This window comes from Hibiscus syriacus, unplaced genomic scaffold, assembly GCF_006381635.1.
Source record: "Hibiscus syriacus cultivar Baekdansim isolate YM2019G1 unplaced genomic scaffold, ASM638163v2 tig00005154_pilon, whole genome shotgun sequence".
Classification (NCBI taxonomy): Eukaryota; Viridiplantae; Streptophyta; class Magnoliopsida; order Malvales; family Malvaceae; genus Hibiscus; species Hibiscus syriacus.
In genome coordinates, this window is record NW_024062045.1 from 169,958 (window position 1) to 191,119 (window position 21,162).

A 21,162-nucleotide genomic window follows, 5' to 3' on the forward strand; every position below is an offset into this window, starting at 1 on the left:
AAGTACTTAACTATTTTCTAATTAAAATAAGTCATTAAATTATGCCTATGGGTGGTGGTCATCTGCTAGACAACCCTTGTTTTCTCTAGCCTACACTTGGGAGCCTTGGATCCTCACCAACTTTACAAAAGCTGAAACCAATTTCCTGGAAGTACCGCTCCGCTTTCTCAAACCGCCAGGCGCCTACTATGTTCATGCGCCTTTCCATCTCCATATTGAACTTAAAAACCATCCCCCGCATCCTTCCACTCCGCCACTTCATTTTCCTCTTATACTAATCTTTGGGCAAGCCATTCAAAGATGGAAGCAATGAATGTGTCTTCATCTTCTACATCAATATCATCTGATACATGCACTCATCTTTCTCTGCAAGGTCTTCCAACAAAGCTGAAAGGATCAATGTCCATGGAGTGCGGAGGAGGATAGGGTTTTGACTCGCCTTGTCCAGAGATATGGAGCTAAGAACTGGCCTTTGATAAGCCGTTACATCAATGGTCGGTCCGGAACCGGAAGTCTTGCAGGCTTAGATGGCGTAGCCAGCTCAGCCCTAATGTGGAGAACCGTCCGTTTTCGGAAGCCGAGGACGAGACTATCTTGGCCGCTCATGGTGTGTACGGTAACAGGTGGGCCACCATTGCTAGGTTGCTTCCGGGGAGGACCGATAATTCCGTGAAGAATCATTGGAACTCGACATGGAAGAGGAGGGCTAGAGAAGGGCAAGTACAATCCAAAGGATGAGGAGGAGGTATTGACGGCGTTGACTCTAGCGCTGCCTGGCAGTGGGAGAGGAGGGGAGATGAGACAGTGCCGGCGGAGTTTTGGGATTGATGAGAGATGTTATTACGAGAGAAGTTAGAACATTATGAACAAATTAACACATCAGGGCTCCGCTTCGTTAAGGAAAAAATGTCTTTTTCTGTTGTTTCCGTATTCTGCTGTTGATGTTGATACGCTGATAGACTTATTGTTGCTCAAAGATGTTTGTACTGAATTACTGATGTCTTTGCTCAAAGTACAAAATCCAACTTCCTTGTATCCTGTCCAAATTGGACATCAAATTAATTTGGGAAGCAGGCTAAAAAAGTGTTAAAATTTACTTAACATGGGGGCCAATTACTTGGTGGTCGGTGGGGTTCTTTTGAGGGAGGGTCGAAAAAGCATCGTTTCACTTTGCAGGAAGCATACATGTTTTTAAAATATTTTAATTCTATATATGCATATAGATTTCATTCAACAAGGAAACAAGAAAGTCAATTCCTTTGTTTGACATAAAACTAAATTCACCACTTATACCTGATAAAAAGGAAAAAAATAAGACGATCAAAATGTATATCAACAATCGACAACTTTATTCCTAATATTCGAACCCTTGGTTTATTATAGAGGCCTCTCCCAAATGATTGGCCAATTTTATTACTGCTGATCACAGCACTGCGTTTCTTCCATTTGTGAGTTGTGTATCAAAGGATTTCAAAAACGTGGCCAAGGGACAACAACCAGCTTCATCTGCCCATCTTTGCAGTCATTGGCTTCACCAGAAGCCAAGTAGAAAACCCTCCATTGGTTTAACACAAATCGGAAGCCATCACCTTCTCCTTGTGTCGTATTGGCCAAAAGCTTCGCTTTACTGAAATCGCATTGTAAGTAACTCCACAAGTTTGGCAGCATGTAAACGCTATGAGCTGTTGTGTTATCATATTTGAACACTGAATTGGTATACAAAAAATCAGTATCGTAGAAAAAAGAACCAAAAAGGAACTCAATATATATGGTTAGGGTTGTAATGAAGCACCTAAGGTGTCCTGGAAGCAGAAGGGCGCTGTGTTGGCCGCCCATTCAGTGTAGTTGTAGCCATACCGCCAGTTCTCGGAACCTCCGACGATGACTGTTGCGGCTTGAGTGAGTGTCAAAAGAGAAGCAGCTATTGCGACAGAGAGGATGATTTGTTGAGCATTGAAACCAGAGGAAGCCATCTCTCAGGTTTCTTTAGTTACTTGGTAATTGAAGTGATGAGATGGTGATGACAATGGGAGAACGAGTTAATAGCTTATATAGGAAAGACATGGCATTGCTCTTCAATGTGATCGTCCTCTAGAATCACATATTCTTTTCTCATTGGCTAAATTACCTTAATATCACAGCTGAAATATGTTGGTCATCGAAGGAAAGGGTGTGAATTGTCATTTAAGAGAGTTGAACAACAACATTTGGTCATAAAATATTGGGTGGAAACCCAATAGGTACAGAAGGGTTTGGATATGATTAGGTAATGGTTATTAAGGTCATTAAAATACAACTTGTGGGTTAGTTAAATGAAATGGTTTTCAATGTTAAACACTCAATGGTCATTTGACGGTATTTCTCCCATCTCTTTTACTTGGGAGTTGGATGTTAACTAAAACCTCTTTTACTTGGGTTAATATACTATTTGGCACTTGAACTTGATTTTGGGTTTCAAATTGGCACTTATACTTTTTTTAGTCCATATTGGTACATGAACTTGGCTTCTGTCGCATGTTTTGGTATCTAAACTTCTTCTGTCACTCATTTTGGCACATTCAACTATGGTGAAGCCAAGTTCAGGTTCCAAAATGTGTGATAGAAGTCAAGTTTTGGTACCAATTTGGACAAAAAAAAGTATTAAGTATCGGTTTGAACCATGAAGCCAAGTTCATGCACCAAAAAATATATTAACCCTTGTAGTAACGACCTTAGAAGCTTCAATATATTACCCATGTTTTATATGGTTTTATTTAGACCTATAAAAAGTTTGATATTCGGTATGCATATGACACCCACAAGCATCTATGGGGAAGGGTAATTCAATTTTGTTGTAGTTGGAAAATTCCTTAGATGAAGAGTTAGAACAGACAGCTTAACTACTGTTAGCCATGATACTTGGGACCTTATCTTTGGGGAAATTCTGACGCCTGTCTTTATGAACAAAGCATATTGACGAGTTTACATATGTTTATAATCATTGTATGTTGGCATTTTGCCACTCATGCATTATTGTCTCTTGCTAACAAATTTGTTGCTCAGACTACTGGACCAACATTTGAGAAGATAAATAGGAATGAGCACATGATGTTGGTTGTGCAGTATGATTACTTGCTTAGCCCAAGTGCAAATGAATGTTTTATTGAACAAGGTCCTCCCCTTCAATCGCCACTCCCTGGCCATGTTTGGCATCCGACACCTGTGGGGGATTTTCCTCTTTCTGGTAGAGATAAATCTATTGATCTTTTACCTATGTATGGGGATTGATTCATGATATTTTACTGTGGAGCAATGAATAAAGATGCTAGCATTTGGCCTTTGAATATGTAAATGATGCAAAACCTTCCTGGTGATTGTTTAATCCGCCTTTTCTCCTCCCAAAATGCAACACCAACGAAAGACTGGTCACCACCATTATAGGGTATTCGATCTTCATGTACCTTTTAATCGACCGGACAAAGGAAAAAAACAAACAGTTACGTGGAGGAAGATGGATGTAAGAAATAGTGTGACTGATATTCCAACAATTTAAGGGTTTCTTTCCATAGCAATGACAACAAAAAGGTTGACAAAAATCTGGCAAAAAACACAAGTTATACAAGTAAAATCACTCAACAGCGGGACAATGCTGTTATATGCAAAGAACCCAGTTTCAATAATCAACATCAAGTGGTGGGGGTTTGAGGGGATTGATATTCTTGCTGTGGTTGGCGTTCAGTTGGTGTTAAAACAGAAGTAGCTGACGAAGCATTAGACCTTGGTGGTGGCTGGTGAGGATATATCCTGCCATCAATGCAAGAACACTTTGTTTCGATCCAACTTTCGATGTCGAACTGACCAACGCTCATGACTTTCAGGCCAGTGCATAGTCGTCCGATCATGCTGGTCACAATGCCTAAGATTGTGATCACCAAAAGTACAGCTATAAGAGGAGCAATAGAAACATGAGCGGTGTGAGAGTTGTAATATGGCTCCTCCGTTACAGCCACCTCCGGTGGTGGCTGTTGCGCTACCGTCATCGACATTTCAGCACTGACCCAGAACCAGAAAAAGGACTAAGAACTTGGTTTTCAACTCAAGTCTTGAAAATGGTTTGGGGTATTAAAGAGAAACAAGAGGTTACACATATGTATTGCGTGTTGCAATGCACAAGGGATAAGAAATTGGGCAGTGAAACAATGTGTGGAACCTCATCTTCATCTGAGAGAGAGAGAGAGAGAGAGAGAGGAGAGAATGAGGAAAAAGAGATTCCCTTTGTAAGTATGAGAACTTACAACAACAGTTGGACCTGGTCACTTAGGAAGCTTAAATATCATGACTTTCTCGATGTTTATTTTTTTAATGAAATATTATATTAATTTTAGATTTATTATTTAATACAAATACTTTGTAGAAAAAAAAGGATATAATAAGTATTATAACCAAAGAACAGCAACAAGCTTATAGAAGAGTACTAGAATATCTCACAAAATATGATTCGAGTGAATGAAGTATCATAGATCAGGTCGTGGCTTCTGAACCGAGTACTGCCTATTGGTGAGTGGTGACGGATGGAAAAAGATGAGTATTTTCAATACCATACGTAAATAAAATTTTCACTTGGAAACGGTGAAAGAGGGCAAAATGCAATCAGAAAAAGGTGGAGGGAATCTAAGTACTATGAATAGGTTAAGGTTAAAGGTTAAAAAGCTTTTTCAGACAAGGCCTTTTGAAAAACGTCGAGGAGGGAGAGGAGGTGTTGCCCTACTTTTCTGATTTACCGGAAGAAACCATGTATGTATGCATGCATGCATGTTCTTAAAGGGTTTTGCAGATTCCAGTGGGGACCTCAATCTCACATGTATATGTGCATGGTAGCTGAGCTCAGTGATAATGGAGTCAAAGATCTTATAAATGACAACTACTCATATTTATAACCTATACCTCTTCAGTTAACATTTCACCAACCCTTGTTCATAGTAATGCCAAGCTCTTCATATTTTGCATAATGAACCCTCATCAAACTTCATACCTATTTGCAGAATTTCTTACCCTTTTTTTTTTGTTCCAGTAAAACATTAAATGGGTCTGGTCATAGGTTGTATCTTAAGTTCCCAAAAATTGCACAACCATTTCCCAAATAAACGACAACTGCCTTCTGCTTATTCAAATCATCAGTGGTACGGTAAGAATCACATGCACATTGAATTATGTGGGTTAATTCAGGTACACGTCCCCAAACTATGGTTAATATTTTGAATTAACCTCCAGAGAAAGCAGAAATTATCAATGTGAACCTCAAATCCCAGGATTTGATTTGTAAGTTCGAAGACAATAGTGTTTTTTTTTCCAATGCCAAATTAACTTTATTATGTTTCTGTCTAATCAAAACATGCCGCTTGCATATAAACATGAAATATGTCCGAATTGTACCTAATATACAAACAATGTTAGAGGAACCTGGAGGGGACATATTCATTTATTCTTAGCGGATAGCTATAGAACTCCTCGGTTCTAGCATCTCCTTTGCTGTGCTGGAACGGTTTCCACCACGGAATTCCTCTATCGTTCACATGCTTTGCTTCTAACGTGTTATCGAGCATGGTCCCGACGATGATGGCCATTGTTGCAGGTGATGAGAAGATCGTGTTCAATATATCGTTAAACTACATGCATTCGAATGTGTCAGACTGATGAAGCAAAGATCAAAATCAGGTAAACTAATGGAAATGGACCAGCATTTTGAACAGTTATCGAAATTAATTGCAGTAAAAGACCTTCAACTAGAAATCTATGGCATCTTAACTAAGCCAGTAAACATTATGCAGGCAGTAATGTATATCTTGTTGAGCCTTATTCCACATATTAGCATTATTGAGAAATAAAGCAATCACATTATGAACTTACCCATCCAGCATTTGTTCTAACTGGCCCATGACCGTCGCCGGTTGTGTTCATTACAAAATATTGAGGAATTGATAGTCCGAGGAACAGGGAGACGCCCAAAACATAGATGTTTCTCATGGAATTACTATTTGCAAACTGTACGAATGTGATCCCAGAAGAGGCTGCATCGAGAAGAAAGAAAGGAGAGTGGAATTACTGATTAAAGAAGCAATAGAATATCAGATGCAAAAACCATCATGACCACTGAGTCACTCACCAACAATGCCCAATAAAATACAGTATATGGCAGCAAATATTGGCAATGGAATAGAGGCAAAAAATGCACCAAATTTCCCTGAAAGAATGTAAGGTGACCCAATCAAGTCCGAACATAACAAATATAGCACAAAATTTTAAATACAACTAATGAAAAAGTATAATAACAAACCAAATATAGAGAAAAATATCATGAAACCGGTAGAAATCTGCACCACCCTTCTGCTTCCTATATGCGTAAGTCCGAGAAGGCCAACATTTTCACTGCATTATCATTTAGATGAAAAGCTGAAATAAATTTCTCAAGTATACTGCTGTCTATCAGTTATGGCATTTTACTGTTAATAACTACTCTAGAAAGAATGGGACTTCTTATTCAAAAAGCCGTTCAGCCTTACACAGATGCGGTAGTACCAACGAGAGAACCAAAAAGCCCTTCAAGCAACATACCAATGCCCTGCATTTACAAGCAAGAAGAGTAAGTAATCTTCACCAATGACAATAATATTACGGGATTCGGGACTACGTATATCGATTTAGCAAAGCATTGACAAAAAAGTTACACAAAAAAAAAATCCATGGTGGTTTAGGAAAGGACCTGTAAGCCAATACTTCTGCTTAGTACATGTGCAGGAGGGGCTGTCGCACCAGAAAGCCGAGCTGCAGCAAAAAAGGTTGCAGTTGACTGCATATAAAATAGAGGAAAGTTCAGTTAACAACTGATTTCTCTAATTCATCAAGAAAATGCATGGAAGAGCAGACTAATGCTTGAAGTTAGATAGAGTAAACCAAAGAATTAAACTTAGAAAGTAAAGTTATTAAATAGAATTGACATTGTCCAAGATAGCAACTACACCTCTGCGGACGACACAAGTGCAGCACCTATCATCCCAAACACATGGCTAGCTCTGAATATAGGCGTACCCCACTGAAACGGGTAAGGAATTTTAATCCTAGAAACAATGACATGGAATAAGGAATCATAAAGAGTAGTTTTGGAAGATCAGTTAGAACACAATTGTACAAGCAGAGCAGGACATTATGACCATACCAAGGCGCAGAAGACATTAGGTACGATCGATCCGTGCGGCAACTCAGTTTAGTGGCAGTCTTAACATTGTTGTAAGCGCCAGAGACAGTGAGGATGGCAGCAAAAGCCCAAATAATTCCAAAGCACAAAAGCAATGCAAATCTCTCAAGTATTAGATGGGCCCTTGAATGGACACGCTTCAGGTACTGCAGCAAACAAGTTCGGTTGTCAAATTAATTAAGAAGAATGTTAGAACAAAATATCAGAGTGGTTTATATACCTGTTGGGAAAAAACCAGTAAAATGAGCATAGGCAGGCCAATTTCCACACAATTACCAAGCTGTATTATCGGTAACACTTGAATAGTTAGCAGAAGTATACTTGAATAACAGTAAAATAAGTAAAATAAGCGTTTGAAGAAGCGTATTAATGGGATTATTTTACTGTATAATCGGATTATTCAGTTATGGCATTATCACTTGAATAGTAAAACGCTTATCTTACTGTATTATCGGTCCTAACCAAGCATTTAAGTATTCAAAGAGAATTACCAATGGGAAGCCTCTTGCAAACAGACCAAGACCAACGAGACAAACCACCGGTACCATGACTATGGGAGTAAAGAATCTAGAGAGGAAGAGGTTAACAAGAAAACTCTTAGAAAAGTTAGCTGTGAAAACATGATAGTTTACTGACCAAACATCTCAAACCATGAATGGCAAGCAGGCAATGAGCTGCATGCAATAAATAAGATGGATGCACGAATTGATACTTGAAATACCTTGTCAGCTCCCCCCATGCCCTGCCATACCCAAGGATGATGTTAACAAAGGAAGAAACAATTAACGATCCCTGAACCGTTCTTATACCACGAATAAACCGCTGCAAGCAAGCAAGAACTCGAATCAACCATTACGCCATAACTTGTACAACATAACAGCAAAATTTATATCACATTACCTACTGAGAGATGAATATTCCCAAAACTTAAATACAATGCAAAGAACTTTATGATTCATAACTTTCCTATTTGCGTCGCTTATATCATACTAAAGTTTACATACATCATGCTCAGTTGCAAAGACCTCATCGGTGTAATCATTAATGATTGACAACAATGGCAACACATATGCAAACGATACACCCATCACCGTTGGAAGCCTTGAGCCAATAAGCGTTTGAAGAAGCGTATTAATGCCTGACATAAACAGTAACACTTGAATAATCCGGGCTTTATCACCCTGTTCATAACAAAGAAAGGGTTGAGATGCTAAAATGCATCAATCCCATGAAAAAAACTGTAGTAATTGAAATTATTTATAAGGTCATATATTATAACATACATGATTCCCACCCATCCTAGGGACCATAGTACTTGCAATTAAGACTGTAGTACCAAGATTCACAATGAAGTGTTGAAAAGCCAGTAAAAGCGCTTGAGCTGTTCAAGAAGTTGATACTGTGAGATTCATCGCAAAAGATAACAATCCTCAGAACGGTTGAATTTATGCCAATATTCAGCTACTAAAAACAAACAACAGATTTCACCCTAGCTTAGTTGAAAAGGAGAATTGAAATGTACAGAAAAAGAAGTGATAAGTTTGAAGTGCCTTTCAAAGAAATGAAAGAAAATAACCCATAAAGAAAAGAAGAAAAAAAAATCAAAAGTGACTTTAAAAAAATTAAATATGAAAAATATTAAAAGAGATTTCATTGATGTCTAACTTCACCATCGAAGTACAAACATGCAAAAGAAAAGAAAAATACTGGATATGCCAACAAAAAAGCAATCAATTTTAACATAAAATCTTCAACTTTTGTCAGCTTTCTTATTAAATTAAAGGGGGGGGGGGGGAAACTGACGCCATGAAGGATTGGAGTGGATGCAGTATTGAAGCTGATTAAGTTGCTCAGCTGGAGTCCAAGTAGGCCCCCTTGAAAGAGCAAAGTTCGGAGGTACAGTCGGTGGTGCGGCCACTTGCGGTGGCGGCAGGTGGTGATGGTGGTGGTGATTCTCTGTTTCACCCATCTTTTTCTTTTCAGCGATGCTTACTGTAATCTTCTTTTTGTTCGTCTTCACTCGAAACAGAAAGCTAATAGGCTTTTCAGATTCCTAACCAAAAAGAAAAAGTAATAAACGGTTTCGAAGTTTTCCCAGAACTGACAATAAATCATCGAAGCCAAAAGAAAGAATGAAGTAAAGAAATAAGAAAGCAGAAATTAATAAAGAAATTACTTTTGTGTGATGGAAAACATTAAACAGCACAAAGTTCAGTCAGCTCATTTATCTTTACTTTGAAATATAGAGATAAGAGAGCATAGTTGGAGGACGAAGGAGAAGCCAAAAGGGCGTTTAGATGACGTTATGCTTATGATTTGTCGTATTTCGTAGAGAATATACTACACAGCTTTATGAACAAATTAATAATAATAATAATAACATTTTCTTGGGTAAACTGCAAGTTTAGTATCCAACTGGGAATGGGGGAAGCGCGTGGGAGTTACTTTCACTTTCCTTACATTCTCATTGTTCGAGAATCTTACAACGTTGTTTTGTGGAATTTAGCTTTCGTTTTCGTTGAAAATAACATTTGTGCCGCGTCATGCTCTTGAATTCGCTTCTGGAAATTTCAGTTATCGTCTCCTAAACATTTTTTATTGTAGGAGAAATGGTTTTTTTATAAACACATAAAATTGATTAATCAATAAAGCAATTTAATGAGAAAAGAAGATAGGATTATAGCTTTAAGTATCTTTAAAGAAAGGACGCGTTTGGATTGCAGTCAAACCTTTGAATATGGTTTCTTTTAGACTTGGATTGAAGACCTTAAAAATATTAATTATTTAAGTATGCAATCTCTCCAAGCATAACAAAACCTTCTTTCTTTGGAAAAATATAAGTACACGTTTGGAAATTTATTTTATAGTTAAATTTGAGTATAAATTTATAACTATATCATATTTAAATTATTATTGTAATTTAGGAGTTATATTAAATTAGGTGTGATTAAAAATCTCCAAAGAAAATGGTGAGAATTTACATAATTATGGGAGTATTTTCATTCTTTAATTTTATAGTTAATATTTTTTTTTAATTTTATAATTATGTAATCATATTTTGTACTATTAAACATAACATGAAAAATTTAAATGTAATTACATTCTCTCAATCTCTTTTAAAAAATATGATCTTGTTTTTATGCTCTCTCTATGATTACTAGTTTAATAGTAGTCGGGACTCGGGATGTAAAAAAAAGCCTTTATCTACAAATAAATAAAGTATTTGCCCGTCCAGCTCAGGTTAGAGTGCAATGCTCTTAATTTTGTGTTCGTAGGATCAAGTCTCACGGTAGGCAATTTATAATTCTGACTGCCGGAGGTCTTCTACGGAAGCTGTTCTCAACCTGGCGTTGGGTGCAGCCTACTATTCTACCTCCCCCTCACCTCATTACATATGAAAATAGGATCAGCTAATTTTTTGATCTTTATCAACCAATAGACTGATACATTTATAGTTTTCCACAATAGCAAATACAACAATCTTAAATCTCAAATAATACTTTAGTATTATTTTAATAAAATATTTATTGTTAAAATATTAAAAATATATTTATTAATAATTTTTTAAGATATAATATTATAATTTTTATGTTATAATGATTCATAATATTTTAGCATATCAACATTTATTTACATTGATGTAAATTAACTTTTTCCCCTTAAATATGAGTGTTAAACATGTAGTTAAGAACATGTGTAACCTTTTTTACTATATTAATATTTATTTTTATTATTATAATTTTTTTAAACTATAACAAACAACATAAAATAATTTATTTACCATTTACTATTTTTTCAAATATAACTTATTTTATAAAATTCATTTTCAATTATACAAAGTAAGCCAATGGTATGATAAATTCGATTTTTATATATAAAAACTGCAAAATTTTCTTTTCTTTTCTTTTTTTAATTTAAAAGAGGAAATATATGAAGCTATAATACATGTTTTCAATTATATATGTGCAATAAACATATAATTATGACTTATAACCATTGACATAAAAACTAATTGTTTAAGATTATATAATGGGATAAAGCTACTGAAAAGATCATTGATAAACTGTAAATTAGAGTCAAACGACTTGAAAAATCTATCTACGAACACAAATCACGTATCTAAATCCAAGCTGAGAATCCAAAGTAGAGAAGATCAACATGATAACAAATAAACGTTATTTTTATTAGTTATGGCGATGTGAAATCCAACCCTAAAAAAGAATATAAATTAAAACAACGATCAAACGACTTAAAATGTATCATAAAAACAGAAAAAAAAATATGACATAAAAGGCAGAGAAAAACATATTATAAATGTAGAATTATTAAAAACTAAAAAAACAAAAGAAAAATTTTTGTTATAAAAATTAAAGGAAAAATAAGAAATACCGGTGGTAACAATCAACACAAAAGTTAGTGGTGTCGCATGTCAACCAAGAATAAAAAAGAAAGAGATAAAATACTTAAAATATTTTTTAGAGATATACAAACCAGTCCTTAGCCCGGACAAGAGCGACACTTGCCGAGACCCAAACATATAATTAAAGAAGATAAATTATTTATTTGGTCATATATCTATTATTTTATTTTTGTTTTGGTTATCCAATTTTTTTTCAAAGTCATAATGTTACGTTTTGTTTATTTTTATATTACCCACCACTAAAAAAAATTAACAACGATGTTAATGTGGATTTTTAAAAAATTTCAATCTCCACTTAATTATTATTTTATTGTTTTTTACAAGATAGAGAAGGTTAAAATATAATATGTCCTCTTAAAAGAGGATCATGCTTGTTTTATGTGAGTAGTTGGGTGTTTAACAAAATTTCTTAATTTTTTTATTTAAAATTTGATATATTTATTAGATAATTTATTAAATATAATAAAAAAACAATTTATAAGTAAATTTATCTAGTTTTCTTTAGTTTTACGATTCCATTTTTTCATACTAGTAATTAGAAACTTAATTTTTATTTTCAGCATAGAACACTAAAATATCATAAACTGGTCAAGAAATACATGGCTAAGTTTTTAATATAAGGTTTTAAGATGAATTAAAGTTAAATTTAATTGATAAAATAATTAAAAATATTTATATTATCTTAATTGTATAAATTCAAATTTTAACATTTACATTAAAAAGGTAATACGCTTTTTATTTAATAAAAAAAAAGCTTTCACAAGGATTTTGTATCGTGTAATGTAATCCCATGGGTGTGAAATAATGTTGTCAAATCAAAGGTTTACTTTTTTAGCCAAAACAGTACTAAGAGACGAAGCACCGAGCCACCTACATATTGAATCATCCGCTACTGTTACCATCCTTTTAACTTTCTCAATAATTGCATCCCATTCCAATATGAACACAAAACCTTCAACATTAATCCATGGGGTCTCGTCACCAACCTTATCAACATTCTTATTTTCAACCCATTCATTCATCACTCGCTGTCCTCTTTCAATAAGTTTAATTAAATTAATTTATTACCCTACATATACTTAACACCCCATTGGATTTTAAATTAATTTATTACCCTACATTAAAATTATGTAATTATATATATTTTTTATTTCATAAATTTATACCATCCAATAAGATAACAAAACATGATATTCAAACAAAAACAAAGTAAATTAAAATAAATCATTTTTACTTGCATGTTACATTATTAAACTAACGTGAGTTATTAATGACTCCATGATTAAAATAATACATATTAAAAACAAAAATGATTACAATTTAAGATTGATGATCACAGTAAAAGAGATGAAACAAAAATGATCATCTACATAGATTATCCAAAATAATAATATAACTTTTGTTTTAAGCTAATGTGAACATGAATATCGGAGATGATTAATTCGTTTCACTGTGAATAGAAACAATCTTTAAAGCAGTTAGTTGACACACTATTTCTTTGGTTATATATTCAATATTCATTATGAGTAAAATTTCTCTTTCACTCTCTTAAAAAAGAGTTAATAAAAAAATCATTTCCCCCCTAATATAATTGATATTTTATATCATAGAGCAGATATAAAAAATGGTTATCAATTCAAATTATGGCGTTTTGAATCTATAGCAATTGAAGACTTGTTCAATCCAAATGATATACATAAAGAATTCAGGTGATACTTCAATAGACTTGAAAGCCAGTTAAGCTATTGAATTATAAGAACGATTTTGTATTTCCTTCCCTTCAACTAAGAATTGAAGTGTATATAAAATATGCAATCCGACTGTTTTAGTCTAAAACTAGCATTAAAAGTTGTACTAATAATTAACAAAACTAATAATCACTTGATTTTGTATTATTATTACGTTGCACTGAAGCACTAGAAATCAGAAATTCCACAATTAACTGAGAATTTCATTGGAAAATGTAAAGCATGAACAACCACATTGAAATTTAAATTCAGATTCAGAGATCTTAAGCATGGTTGTGGAATACCAACAGCTTTCTCTTTCCACATTTAACACCACATTTGCTGATAATAAGAGTTCATAATCTAGTCAATGTTGCCTTCCAACTTATCTTTCTCGACAGCACAGGATACCTTTCTTCATGTTACACAATCTTGCATTTTTGCTACCAACCTTAAGACCTCCAGTTCTTCACTTTAAATAATTTTCAAAAGGGCAGCCCACTTTCAAGCATGAAATAAGAATGATAATGTAAGCAACGGAATGGGGATAACAACGCTTCAGGTAACAGAGATTCATCAAATTTTCTTTTCTTGATTCTGCCAATTCTATCCATCCTAAATCACATCAGTGAAATGGGTGGTCGTCGAAGATGCTTAATATGAGCCAACTAAATAAATGTGAGCCTTAAAGCTATCCCAGATCTCAAGAAACTGTTACGGCATCCTTCCCCACATGTGCATCATGTATGATATCTGAAACTTTGGACGGAGGCCAGTAGCGAAATACGGACCTCCCAATAATGTTATCAATGGGAAGCGGACCCCTGTGGAAGAAACATGCAAACAAGATGTCAGAAACAAGAAATTATAATCCTAAACAAATTATAGATTCTTTCATGAGATACAAAAAAACATGTAGCATATTTTGTTCCTCAACTCGTAGAATTCATTCCCAAACTAAATGATTATTAGTGGTAATGGGATTTTAGAATTACCAGTTATGGGAATCAAAACTGTTATTACGATTATCCCCCAACACAAAAACATAACCTTCGGGCACAACCTGCAGAAGCCACTCAAAAGAAATCACAAACTCTGTTTTATCAATGCCATCATAAACTCAAAGACCATGTAACAAGCATGATGAAGAACCAGAGAAACACACAAATATGAAATGTGGAAAATACAAAACAAAACAAAACAAAAAAACAAGGATAGTCGCAAGTGATAAACTAACCAATGGTTCCATTTCATAAGCCAATGGTTCTAGAACAAAATCTTCATCTTGTGCAACACCATTTATCAACAGTTTCCCAGCAAGAACCTACCAGAAATTATATACGATTTTTACAGACAAGGACCCAAGGGAAAAATCACAAATGGGAAAAGTGAAAAAAGCAATGATGATGGACATGGACAAAGACCTTGTATGTTTAACGATAATGAATTTCAAAATTTTAAGGGCTTACTTCAACACAGTCTCCAGCCTTTGCAACTATCCTCTTTATAAACACATCGCCCGAACTATACCCATTTTCCTACATATTGAAATAAAACAATCAGCGATAAAAATTACGAGGCAATGGAATTTGAGCTTAAAAGAGCAGATTTTAAGAACTACCTGCAAGATAGGAGGTGTCCTGAATATTACAATATCTGAAACTTCAGGTTCTCTGAAAAAATATGAAACCTGTTCGTAGTAAAGAAGAGAAACAAATTAATCATACAATCTTGATTTCACAGTCAAATAAGGTGAATTTACCTTCTCGGCCAAAATACGATCACCAATATCCAGGGTAGGGAACATAGAAGTTGATGGAATTGACCTTGGCTCAGCTAAGAACGACCGGAAAAGTATACTAACAGTTACAGCAGTAAACACGGCCTTAGCATCTTCAGAGCAATTGTTTAAAATCCTTGAAATCCAACTGCTTTTAACAAAAGTTTTGGTATCCAACTCCAAGCTTCGATCGTGGCTTGTTCCTCCTGTATCCACCTCAGTACTCTCCGCTTCGACGGGAGGAGCAGGTTCATTACGCGGCAGCCACTTCGAACCCTGCCAGAAAGGGATAATCGAGGCGGTTTTAAAAGGCAAAATTCTCATAGGGGTAATCGAGGAACAAGAACCGTAACCCGTTGACTTCATCAGCGAGATCAAACCAACAATAACCGGATTGTTGCAACCATCATTGAGAATCTCAGCAGCAAGGGTAGAGCATGAGCTCGGCCGCGGGCGGCGGAGATCGGCTGCGGCAGAAGCGTGGTAGGCACGGGGATGGGAAGGGTCAACGTCGGATTTCTGTTTGGGGGAAATGAAGCGGGAGCGGAGCCAGCACTCGTGGAGTGGTCGGGAGGAGCAAGATCCGAGACGAGAGCCAGCGGTGGAGGCCAGGTTCTGGGCGACGTAGCCGGAGAAACTGACGGTGACGCGGATAGCCATGTTGATGAATTGTATCAGATAGAAAAAGAAATGGTACAGATTGGGTTCGGAAACTAAGTGGGTTGATCTTATAAACCCTAAAAGCAAATGAAAGCCATTTTCGAGGACGAGATCAGTGACGCTGGGACGAGAACGGGGAATTGAAGAGTTGCGCTAGGCCAAGGAGAGATAAAAGGAAGCCCTCTTGAAATTGCCTAGCCAAGTTGGACGCGCTATCGGGCGAGCGGGTCGAGAGTCCGGAGCTTTTTCGGCTCAGGATCGACGTGGACGGCGGGGCTGCAAGATTTAGAATATCCGAGAGAGAGGAAGAAAATTCAAGAGCGTCGTAAATTAGAGATGTTAGGGGTTTATATGAGACGGCGACTATTTTTTACACTCCAATAGTGGACTTGGTTTTTCCCAATATTTACGCAATTGCCCTATTGTTCACCTTTGCTGCAATTTTTTTTTTCTTTAACAAATTTGAAAGTTGAAACTCGTTTGGCTTGTTATATAACTAATTCTATAAATTTCTGAAATTGACTCAAAAACACTTAAAAATTTTCATACTCCTATCCAAAACCTTTAAAAATAATAATCATTTCATTAACTACTTGAAGTCTTGTGTCTCAAATGAGAAAATAAAAAGTAGAAATAGGGAATTACATGGCTGAGGTTGATTGTGTAAAATTATTGGTAGATGGAGGGTATTTTGATTCTTTCATTCACTTTGTTGACTTTGACTACCACATATTTTTATTCTCTCTCTCTTTATACCAATGAGAAAGGCGTTGCTTCTTGCCACTTTCCTTCCTCAACCCATCTTATTTAAAAATATATAACAAATCAAAACATGATTCAATGTAAAAAAAGTTTAGGACGTTTGATAAATTATTAACTTTTTCATTAAATATTACCAATAAATGATTTTACTAATATCATAAATAATTAAATTAAAATCTTTATAATTAAGTGATCACAAGTATAATTAACATTTTCTTCAATGATGTTTTTTTTTTTTTTTTTATTATTAATTTATCAATGATCATGTCATTCTCCAACACCTATGTCAAAAGACAACAACAGCCCAAGACAATGGATAAACAACCCATTGAAAAATTAATTGAGGGCATTTCAATTTCGAAAAGAAGAAGAAGAAGAAGAAGAAGAATTCAGTCTTTCAAATTAACCACATTAAGTTTCATATGTTCACTTGAATCCAACCAGGCTCAAAGCTTAACTAGTTATCTAATCCCTGAATTATACCAATTTTTGTTACATTATTAATAAAAATTAAATTCTCAATTAAATGTCACTTTGGCAAGATATTTTCACACTTTTGACTAAATTTTATGACAACAAGCGTAAAAAAATTACATAGAATGAAGTAAAAATTTAATCAATAAATTTTTTTTGTTATTTTTTTAAAGGCTACCATTAAAAACTACAATGAGGGTGCGTTTGGTTCACGGAATGTAAGATTACCAGTGGGAATAAAAGATTACCAGGGAATAGGATTACTGAGAATGTTACATTACTGTGTTTGGTTGGTTTGGCAGTAATGTAAGATTACAGTGTTTGGTTGGAGGAATAAAAGATTACTGAAATGTATATTTTACCAAATTGTCCTTGTTATATATTTTTAACAAGTAAATTCTAAATATTTAAATAAAAAATATTTATATAAAAATTCTATTTGTTGATAATATATTATTTTAGTATTTAAATATATCATGTATTTAATTTAATAATTAATATTAAATTTACATAATTTATGTAAAAAATATATTAAAATTTTACATCAACATTTAACTAAATACATTGTGAAAATTCCTCATAGATATTCATAATAATAAAAAGATGTAAATTATTTTGTATCTAAGATATAATATTATTATCTTCTATATACAATAATTTATTTATTTATTTATCATTTATATTTATACTTAATTCTGCATACTTTATCATTATTATTTATCTCATGAATTTATATTACAAAAACATAATTCAAATAAGTAATAAAATATAACACTAAAAATTATATTGTCTATAATTTTATATTTCACCATCATTCATCATTATCTTTGTTAATATTTTAATAAAATTATTAATACTCAGTTCTAATATGATTTGTACTTAACTCTTTATTACGAAAAGCAAACAACCCAATAATTCATGTTTCCTAACCAGTAATTTCTCTCTGAACATACAAAAATCGACAGAGGCCAAACTTTGAACATACTAGACCGTTAATTTCTTTCAGATCATACACAAAGGACAAGTGAAATAACTTACATGTATCTAAAGAGAATTCTAAAACAATTTTAAGTGGCTGCTAATTCGGCCATGTCCGATTTATTCTAAGATATCGGTCATGAGATTGCTAATTCGGCTATGTCCGAATTATTGTAAGCATGTCTAAAATTTGACTTATTTCCGAATTATTTGGACTATTTGTAGGGTAAAAATGATGCCCTATTTAACAATAGAAGTTGTATCGAAAACCAAATTTTTGAACTGATACGGTTGAGGATTAGTTTTTGGAGTAAAAATCTAGATTTGTAAGCGTAAATAGTAAAAACGAAGATGATGTATAAAAAATTTGATACATAATTATTGGGGTAAATAAATTAAGTTTGAATGAATAGGATTTTATTTGTATTTGTTTATTATTTTTATAAGTTTATGTTTAATTTGTATTCATTTAATTTATAGTGTTGTATTTGTGATCGTTTATTTGAAGGTATTTATGTTCACTTATTTATTTTTTTAAGGTGTTAGTGTTCGTTCGTATAGTGCTTACGAATATATTCATTTAATGTTCGTTTATATGTTCACGAACGTATTCATTTGGTAAAATTATGTTACTACTAAGAACTTTTCAAGCTTCATATTTTAACCTCTAAATTTCATCATGTGTTCAATTTAATTAACTCTAACCTGGATTCTAAGGTTGAGCCCTACGCCCCATTGTTATTAGGAAGTATAAAACAAACACACATTCTATTACAGTTGCTGCTGAACTCTCAACAATCCACAATCATACTAAACAAGCTTATATCGATAGCATCGGTATGAAAATTCATTGAAAAGAACTAGCGATAAGATCACTGAAAACATGAATCCTAGTATCTACATCCGAGCTTTGCCAAGAGTTGGAGAAAGTTGGTATGTCTACTTCATCCCTGAACTTGCAGCAAGCCTATAGTTGGAAGGTCTATAACAGCACATCACATATCTTCCAACAATGTTTTCCACAGGCAGAGGGCCCCTGGTTATCGATCAACATCGATGACATGATTTCATTTACATCATGATTTCACATTTCAAATGATGTACAAAAAGAGGAACAAAGAATATCATAGCCAAATCAAAACGTTCAAGAAGATGCTCTCACGGATCGTTAAGCTCTGCAGGAGTCTTTCAGGGATAAAGTATGTTCTAAACTATATCCATGTACCAAGAATTATAAAGAACAAAAGAAAATAGAGCTGGACACAGAAGAAACTATAAAACAAAAGGAGGATCTAGCTTTAGAAGAGTGGAAATTCTATGTAAAAGATATTAATTATCCAGTGACACTTAATTTGAAGGTAAAAGATCATTTTTTGTTGCGTAATTACAAAACTTGACAAGATTTTTACATGGTTTTGGTGTAATCACAAAAATTGAACACTGCAAATTTCATGCCTTCTCGATGTTTTAGCCAAATTGACCTTTTTACAGTTTCCAGAAACTGTCTAGTTCGAGTGTGAAGGAAATTACTAGGAGCCATGTTAGAACCAAACATGAGCAACACCTTGCCTCAATGCTTTAAACAATGTTATTTAACATTGTCACAAATATTTTCTATGAACATTGTAACCAAATAAACTTTCATTTTAGTATCATGAGATAAACTTACATAACAAAATAAGTATAACATTAACCATCAAAAGTTTGTACAATGTTCAGACTTACAAAAGATAATAGCCATGACATTATAAACTTAATCATATATGTTGGCTATATTATATACACAAAAATTATCCAAGTCAAAAGCTTGACATATACCTGGATAAGCTACACAAAAAAGTTGGGACCATATTCTAAAGTCATAATCAAAAAGAGATTGACATAATTGTAGAAGGACCACGGTCAAAATGATGGTCTAAAATGATGGCATTCAACTAATTGCTTAATCACATAATCTTTTTTGAATTCTTTTGGCAAAAAAAAGAAGAAATCTACCTTGTGCGCATCTTTGCTAATATACTCTCCTACAATAAGCATTTCATCATTGGATAGGCCTTCAATTTTCATGATTTCTGTGAAAATCGACATTCTTCGATCATTTCCTTCTGCCTCCTTTTCAATAAAGCAGTAATATCCTTAATTTCTTGACAGTTCTCGGTATGCAGCACCAAACTTACTATATCTTGTACAAGCTTGGTTAACCCATCATCACTTCAAGACCTTTTCTTGCTACTTTTTCATTGCAAGGGGTAGAGGCAGTGGCATCAGATGTTTGGCAAGTTGAAGTACCAACATCCTCTCTTGATTCAGAATCTCTTACTCCCTCGTCTTCAAGTAATGCATCTATAAATGCATTGTCTTCAACATCAAAATGTTCCACTGTATCAGCTGTTGTTCCTGTTGCTCTTTCTTTTCCAAATATTTGAACAAAGTCGTCAAAGAATGGAAATGGCTTGTTTCTCAATCCAGCAGCAGTTGGATGACTCTACAATATAATAAAATCGCATATTTAATAAATCTTACAATTACCTATGTAGATAACAAAGAGTACGAAAGAAGATAAATTCAAGTAATATACTTACTCTAACCCAATCATCAAACACATCCTTTGGTGCAGTTAAACATTTTTCTTCTTCATTCCAACCGAATCTACTTCCAATATTCAACATTTCTGATAAAGCATTATATTGTCTTTTGAGTATCGTCACTTTAGATTTAATATGTGGATGTGCCTAATTTGTGATGTCGGAAGCTTGATTTCTAACATCTTTTCAAGATGAGATAGATAACCTGATCTAAATGTTCCATTATCAGCTTTCCAATGTGGGTCTTCTGCCAAAATGTGTAAGCACTCAACAAGTGCAACATCCTCCTGTTTACTCCACGTCCTTTTAGAAACTATAGACTTAACCTTTCCAGATGTCTGTTTCCCCCCTTTGAGATTCCATATTTGATGTTGACTTATTGCTCTTCGAAATAATCATTGTCCATATAAAATTCGAATTTTTTAGAAGAGAAATACATAAAATTTAATAAAGTTTATGCCATAAAATATAAAGATGTCAAATACATAAAAATAATGACCACAAACATTAGATAAAATACAAGGTGAAAGTCCATACATAACATA

General features: G+C 34.1%; 4 protein-coding genes and 1 pseudogene across 5 annotated transcripts; 1 reads left to right on the forward strand and 4 right to left on the reverse strand.

Annotated features, from left to right (window-relative positions):
• The first annotated feature begins 300 nt into the window (after positions 1 to 300).
• LOC120198936 lies at positions 301 to 738 on the forward strand (annotated as a pseudogene).
• Positions 739 to 1,429: 691 nt separating this feature from the next.
• Positions 1,430 to 2,008, reverse strand: LOC120198932. The gene is made up of 2 exons (XM_039200164.1): positions 1,793 to 2,008; positions 1,430 to 1,706 (listed from the first exon to the last, which is right to left on the reverse strand). Exons 1-2 carry the CDS (start codon positions 1,971 to 1,973, stop codon positions 1,471 to 1,473), a joined length of 417 nt encoding a protein of 138 aa, XP_039056095.1. The 5' UTR covers positions 1,974 to 2,008; the 3' UTR covers positions 1,430 to 1,470.
• Positions 2,009 to 3,665: 1,657 nt separating this feature from the next.
• Positions 3,666 to 4,025, reverse strand: LOC120198937. Its single transcript, XM_039200170.1, has one exon. The coding sequence runs from the start codon at positions 4,023 to 4,025 to the stop codon at positions 3,666 to 3,668; it is 360 nt and encodes a 119-aa protein (XP_039056101.1).
• Positions 4,026 to 5,347: 1,322 nt separating this feature from the next.
• LOC120198954 (nucleobase-ascorbate transporter 3-like) lies at positions 5,348 to 9,510 on the reverse strand. The gene is made up of 15 exons (XM_039200186.1): positions 9,408 to 9,510; positions 9,035 to 9,284; positions 8,515 to 8,612; positions 8,236 to 8,412; positions 7,953 to 8,053; positions 7,723 to 7,798; positions 7,452 to 7,511; positions 7,193 to 7,377; positions 6,998 to 7,094; positions 6,740 to 6,826; positions 6,540 to 6,598; positions 6,314 to 6,405; positions 6,143 to 6,220; positions 5,887 to 6,047; positions 5,348 to 5,645 (listed from the first exon to the last, which is right to left on the reverse strand). The coding sequence occupies exons 2-15, from the start codon at positions 9,198 to 9,200 to the stop codon at positions 5,430 to 5,432; spliced, it is 1,653 nt and encodes a 550-aa protein (XP_039056117.1). The 5' UTR covers positions 9,201 to 9,284; positions 9,408 to 9,510; the 3' UTR covers positions 5,348 to 5,429.
• Positions 9,511 to 13,754: 4,244 nt separating this feature from the next.
• LOC120198955 (probable thylakoidal processing peptidase 2, chloroplastic) lies at positions 13,755 to 16,134 on the reverse strand. 2 transcript variants are annotated; one of them, XM_039200187.1, is made up of 6 exons: positions 15,141 to 16,133; positions 15,000 to 15,068; positions 14,848 to 14,916; positions 14,616 to 14,702; positions 14,374 to 14,441; positions 13,755 to 14,202 (listed from the first exon to the last, which is right to left on the reverse strand). In XM_039200187.1, the coding sequence occupies exons 1-6, from the start codon at positions 15,816 to 15,818 to the stop codon at positions 14,082 to 14,084; spliced, it is 1,092 nt and encodes a 363-aa protein (XP_039056118.1). In that variant the 5' UTR covers positions 15,819 to 16,133; the 3' UTR covers positions 13,755 to 14,081. The 2 variants fall into 2 exon arrangements, with proteins under 2 accessions (XP_039056118.1, XP_039056119.1); XM_039200188.1 differs by lacking the exon at positions 14,374 to 14,441 and having other exon boundaries at positions 14,086 to 14,202; positions 15,141 to 16,134.
• Between the last annotated feature and the right edge of the window lie 5,028 nt (positions 16,135 to 21,162).